Raw genomic sequence first — 6,440 nt, forward strand, 5'->3', positions numbered from 1 at the left:
CCTTTGATATTTGTTTTATTTAGTCAATTTCTGTATTGCCCATCTGGCAACCCAGGCCATTCAGACATCATGCAAATGGAACTTTGTGGGCTTTGAAGTTATTAATGGGGGATAATTTAAGGCACGTCTGAATGTTAGCTTTGGAAGTGGCTTTGAACTTCAGTGTCAACCTAATTACCTATTAAATGGCAGTCCTTCAATCTTATCTTTGTTTCCCATCCATTTTCATGGAGACTGCACCCATTGCTTGGTTGTGCTGGCGCCCATCTTTTTGAATTCTAGCCACTTCTAGGACCTACTAAACACAATGTACAGTAACTTGTTTCCAACCAAATATGAACAGAACAGTCTTTTATCCGCCCAAGAAAATGAGGTTTTCCTGTCACCAGACATATCTTTAAACCAACATCTTTACCTCAACACTATCCACCACCACACACTAGAACATATGTGGCCCAAGGGTTCTCTCAACTTCTAAGAGCCAATAAAGTTAAATCTCAACTTATTCAAAGCTCCCGCAATACCCTTCCCCCTTTTACTTCTGGAAAATCACTCCATAGGCAAACAAGATTTGCTGAAAAATGTAATATCTCCTAAAAACAAGCATGCAAATACTATTCTGTCTCCCACACTCAAACATAACAGGAGAGCTGCACTGTATAATTGTTTTATTTTCTGCTTATTAGTTCTTTTACCAACACTACAACCATAATGCAGACACAAAATTCCTGTTTACTTTATTCAGGGAAATCACAGTCTACAGACTCATTCACTTATCAGACAATTTTAACGCCATTCAAAAACGTATTCAGTTTCACTGTATAGTCACATGAACACAGACTTTGGATGTACTGATTTCTTTTTCAGAAGTGGAATTCTAACAGCTTGCATTTGTACTTTGCAAACTGTAGATACATGTCTAAAACCATTGTTTTAATGGCTACTTTGAGCCAGAAAAAAAAAGACAAAACCATGTTTGCTTGAAAGAGGACACTTAATGAAAACATGTGTAATGTTTTTTTTCAGCAGCAATAATTATTTGGTGCATTTCCCACACAATCCATTCACCTTTGTGACTTCCACCCAAAACTGGAGATTTTAAAACAAAGTCAAGATTATACTTATCCTTTTAACCTACAAAACCAGCATACTGTAAAAACAAAATTAAAAGAATGTACAAACATTATGTATCTAAGTTAATGCAGGTGTATGATTTGATTCCGCCTTGGTAAGAGAAAATATACAACAACACTACACCAAAGGTAAAATGACTGTAGTTAATAAGGTTTATGCAAAAGTTCGAGAACCAGTAACAGATCTTCAAGTTTTCCAGTTTAGGCAACTATTTTGTGCTTGGCTTTAGTTATTCCAGAAGAAGACAGCTAACTGTTTATGTACTTTTCGTGTAACCACTACTACCAATGCTGCAGAAAAAATAATAAAATCTAAATTCCAAATTTATTTTGGATATAACCAACATAGTTTAGTTGTTTTTTCTCAAATTTATGCTATCTCAGCAGAATTGTTTCTGTACTTCTTATTGATTTTAATTTTACTGCTCTGACCCCAAGATTTAAAGTGAATGTTCCCATTCAATTTGGGGGAATTAAGAAAAATCAAATAAATGTAGAATAGATCTATCAAGAATCAGAGCTAAACTTGTTTTCTGTTACATAATGCTAAGTGTTCAGTTTTAAGAAATTAATTACTCATTAATTTATTCCCCTCAAACATCTTTGGTACAAGCTCAAATGTCCACGATTTAAATAGCAAAGTCAACACTGGAGAAGTGTAGTATAATGCCCCAATTTTTTTTAAACTCATACCCTTTAGAAAAAAGCAATTTTCTTCTGGTTTTGTAGCAATACATTCCAAAAATTCCTCAGATGAGCTTTACTCCTTGAGGAAATCCAAAATTAATCCTTAAGGCTGAATAAGAACCAGCTGCTCTACATTTTTGCACCCAGTATCATTAATACTCGATTGAGATCATTTTATGTTAGTCTGAATTCACTATCAACATCCCCCCCCAATACAACTAGTCAGACATTTGAAAGCTGTGATATGGTAAAATGAAACACTTGTCCTTAAAGAACAGAATGTGGAAGTTTACATTCAGTGTCGATTGCTCACTCTCCACCTCAATCACTGGTTACCTACCTGAAGGGCTTTATATAGTTTTATTAGACATCAAATAAAGATCCTGTCACAACAATGGCTGGAATTCGCCTGCTACTATTTGCCTGAATTAAGTATATATATATTTTTTGTAAGAGACAAACCTAAAATTGAGAGATTCAGGGGCTTCTCTCAAGCTCAGCAGCGTCTGCAAAACCAAGTTATAACATTTTTCTTTATTGAGGCATCTCAATAAAATCTACGAAATGATTCAGAAGCAGATGTAGGTTGCTTTCACTTCTTCAAGTTAATAAAGGTGTATCTTAGAAGCCAAGATGAAAGTCTAAAAGTATTTTACCTGCATTTTAAGAACTTGTATGTAGACTAACTGCAATACTGCTACCGCTGTCTCAACTGTTAAGACAACAACAGTTTCAAAGATTCTGGACAATAAGCTTATGACTTTAAAAAGCAAAGCATGTGACACAGTGATGCTCACAAATTATTGCTGCACTTCGTGGAATGTAAGTACTTTTGCACTAAACCCAAGAAATAATACAATTACTCAGTATTGCAGCTGAAAAACTAATTTTGCAATGCAACGTATAAGAACTTTGTTTTCATATCAGTCTCATTTCAACTTGCACATGGTTATTCTTTATAAAGGGGGCTAGTCTGTATCCTTAGCTATGCATCATATTTGCTCTATAACAACCTATACCCAACATTCTGAAATTGTTCTCACATGAGCTTCAAAAAGTTACTTTACTGGACTATGGCTCCCAAAAATACTCCAGCCAGCATGGCTAGAGGCTATGCTAGCTTGTGATTTAGGGAGCAGTACTTTAAAAAAACTTAACTTTCGCAAGTTCTTGTTCTTATATGACCTGGCCAATGTCAAGCCGGTAAACAATGATAAATTTGTTCTAAAAGTTATTTTTCTCATTTATCAACAGCCAGATAAAGGAGATCAAGATTTTAGTCCCTTTTTTATCTTGTAGGTAAAGTTTCATCAGATAGAGGACAGACTGCAGCTTGTTCATAAACAATGTTTTTTTCAGTTTACTACATAGCAGAGACCTACCAACATATTTCCCATGGTTGCAAAAAGAAGCCAATCTACAGCAGATGGTAATGGAAAGGAGAGGGGGGAAAAAACGAACCAGAAAGCATACTTTTTAGAAAGTGATACCTTAGCCCCAGGACTGAAACAAATGAAGTCAACCCATCATAACAAGGACTCTCAAAATAGAAGGGAAAAAATGCTTTGCAAAGCTACAACACCCCCACCATGTAGCTGGAAGTTTGCTATAGAAACTAATGTTTGTGTTCATTCACAGTTGAAGATCAGAGCCTCTTAACATCAAGCAAGAATTGTATTAAACTGAGGATCCAGTCAAGTGTATAGATGAAAAAGGTGGTGGTAACTGGAGGTGAGCAATCATTAAAATCCTACAGATGCTTAATTTTTGAACAGAGAATTTTAGTACAGAGAATCATTCTTTTTTTGGGAAGCCACAGTGTTTCTTTTCCGCTCTAAACTCTTGTGGAGACTAACAACAGTTTGTAATTTTAAAAAAACCACACCCATCATTAGGATTTATAGTTAGATGTTAACCATGTCAGCCCTTCATAGAGTCCATCACCCGAGGTGGCACAGGATGGCTGAACATACCAATTCCTATCCCGGATGCGGGTCAGGCCCAGTTTCTCTTGGATCTCATGAGGCTTCATGGCATCAGGAAGGTCCTGCTTGTTGGCAAAAATGAGGATGATTGCATCCCTCATCTCCCGGTCATTGATGATGCGGTGCAACTCCTGACGGGCCTCATCGATGCGGTCCCGGTCGGCGCAGTCCACCACAAAGATCAGGCCCTGAGTGCCCGTGTAGTAATGCCGCCAGAGGGGCCGGATCTTGTCCTGGCCCCCGACATCCCACACGTTAAACTTGACATTTTTGTAAGTCACGGTTTCCACGTTGAAGCCCACCGTGGGGATGGTGGTGACCGCCTGGCCCAGCTTCAGTTTGTACAAAATGGTGGTCTTGCCCGCCGCGTCCAGGCCCAGCATCAGGATCCGCATCTCCTTGTTGCCAAAGATCTTGGACAGCACCTTGCCCATGATGACGGCGGGGGCGGGAGGGGGCCCGGCATCCACCAGGAGACGGAGAAAGGGGTGGGTGTCGCCGCCGCACCCACTGCCACCACCAACACCACCAACACCGCTCGGCGGCCCAAAATCCCCCTTGCAGGGAGGGCACCAGGGGTGGAAACAGGAGTCACAGCCACCAGAGCAATAATAAAGGAGCCCCCGGGGGGGGGGGGTTTGCACAAGTTGGGGGTCTGGAATACCACCCCAGATCCAGTCCAGGCTAAGCAGGGGTAGGTGGGTGGGGGGTAGGGCGGGGGGGGAGGTTCAGAAAGGGGTCAAACTTGTGGGCGGGAGGTGGGCACACGAAGACCCCCTAGGCCCTCCCCTTTGCCGGGGTGGGTGTGGGTCGGTGGGGGGGCACTACTCACTCAAGGGGAAGCGGGAGCCCCACTCCGGGTGGCCGGTGGGCACGGAGGAGGGGGCGGAGCAGCCCCTCGAGACCCCTGGGCGAGGGGGCGGGGCCTCATGGGCGGGGCGGGGCGGCGGGGAAGAGGGCGGGGCGTCTTCCAGCCGGCCCCTCCCCCACCCTCTGCAGGGTAGGCCTGGGGTGTTTCCCCCCCCCACCTCAAAGCCCGGCTCTCCCCGGCGAGGCTTCGTGGCTGCGAATGAAAAAAGAAAGAAAAAAGAGAGAGAAAGCGTCAGCCAGTCCCTTCTGTCTTCCCGCCCGGCAAGGGTCCTTCAGGGGCAGCGCCCGCCCGCCCGCCCGCCCGCCTCAGCCTCGTTACCTCGACGGTCCCGCTGGCCCTCAGCGCCCGCCGGCCCGCCCGGCCAAACGGCCGCTCGCTCTCTCCGTCCGCCCGCCCGCCTTGCTGCCTGCCTGCCGGCCCGCCTCGCTCTTTTTCCCCTCAGAAAAACTCCCTGCCTTGCTTGACTGGCTCGCGCTGGCCCGCCGCAGCGCGCATGCGCGCAGCTCGCCCGACGGCTGATGTCGAAAGACACCCCGCCTCTACTGGGGGGGGGAAAGGAAGAAGATATAGGAGGCGCGGTGCGCAGGCGCTCGACGCCGCGCCTTCGCTGGGGAAATGAGCATGCGCAGAGCCAACGGGGCACCGAGGAGGACGGGAGGATAACCCGATAGTAGTGCGCATGCGGAATAGAGTGCGCGGGCTCGGGCCCTCTTGCTCGTACCGGCTTTGCTTGCGCATGCGTAGAAGTTGGCGATACTCTTCTTTTAGCGCGTAAAAGTAGCACCACCCATGGCGAACCCATCGGCACATGCGCCCTCTCGGCTTGGCGCAGCCTCACTCCCAACCAAAGCAAGAAGAATGGATTCCCCCACTGCATTTGCCTCAATTGCCCGATGTCGGGTGCGCAGGCGCAATGGTGTTCTCTCTGAGCAGGCCATCCTACTGCGCATGCTCAGTAATGAAGCCTTTGCCCTGAGTCTAGCGGCACAACCTTGATTCTCCAGGAGTTCATGGACTGCAATTCCCAGAAGCCCTTGCGCGCACCCAGGAACGGGAAAGGCGTGTAGCTGATTGCTCGGCTAGAGACCGCCCCGAAGTACGTCATCCTCTGTAAAGACGGGCTTGCCTTTACTTAAAGGGCTCGCAGGCCTATTTCACAGGCTAGCAAGGTTATGCTCAAAACCCTGCAGTACAGTACAAGGCTTGTTGTTTAGTCGTTGTGTTTGACAAGAGTCAACTCCGTCAGAGTTGTCAACTGCAGCAGGAGAGGAAGGGAGTGGTCCTGAGGGACTAGATAGGCGGGATATAAATAAAATAAATAAAATAATAAATAAAAAGCAGAAGCAAGATGGGTGAGGTTGTCCAGGTAGGAAGAACAGCTGAAGGAACAGAAAGCAAACTAGAGTTTTTTTGGGTGCAACCTTTGACGTTCTGGTCAGACTCGTCCCATCGGCACCGCAATTCAAGGATGAGAACCAGAAAGAAGCATGATAAAGACTAACCAGTTTGTGCTTCAGACACAACAATAAACGATGGTTTATTGAAAACAGAAGCGAAAGATTCTAACTTCTTTCTTTCAAACATGCCAGTAAGGGAAGAAAGCAACACATGAATAAATCTTAGTCTCGACTGGAGATGGAAATGTTCATATTCATATGCCAGGTGATATAAATTTTGCCACCACAGATGGCCCGGCCTTTTCGACACCCCCCCCCGAACTTGCTGGTCCACTTCCTACTAGCCATGTGTGGACGGCTATGGCCA

The 6,440-nt window shown here is 45.2% G+C and overlaps 1 protein-coding gene across 1 annotated transcript; it reads right to left on the reverse strand.

Annotated features, from left to right (window-relative positions):
• Window positions 1-651: 651 nt before the first annotated feature.
• ARF6 (ARF GTPase 6) lies at window positions 652-5,306 on the reverse strand. The gene is made up of 2 exons (XM_072986926.2): window positions 4,995-5,306; window positions 652-4,868 (listed from the first exon to the last, which is right to left on the reverse strand). Exon 2 carries the CDS (start codon window positions 4,237-4,239, stop codon window positions 3,712-3,714), a length of 528 nt encoding a protein of 175 aa, XP_072843027.1. The 5' UTR covers window positions 4,240-4,868; window positions 4,995-5,306; the 3' UTR covers window positions 652-3,711.
• Window positions 5,307-6,440: the final 1,134 nt, after the last annotated feature.

This window comes from Pogona vitticeps, chromosome 1, assembly GCF_051106095.1.
Source record: "Pogona vitticeps strain Pit_001003342236 chromosome 1, PviZW2.1, whole genome shotgun sequence".
In the NCBI taxonomy this organism is placed as follows: domain Eukaryota; kingdom Metazoa; phylum Chordata; class Lepidosauria; order Squamata; family Agamidae; genus Pogona; species Pogona vitticeps.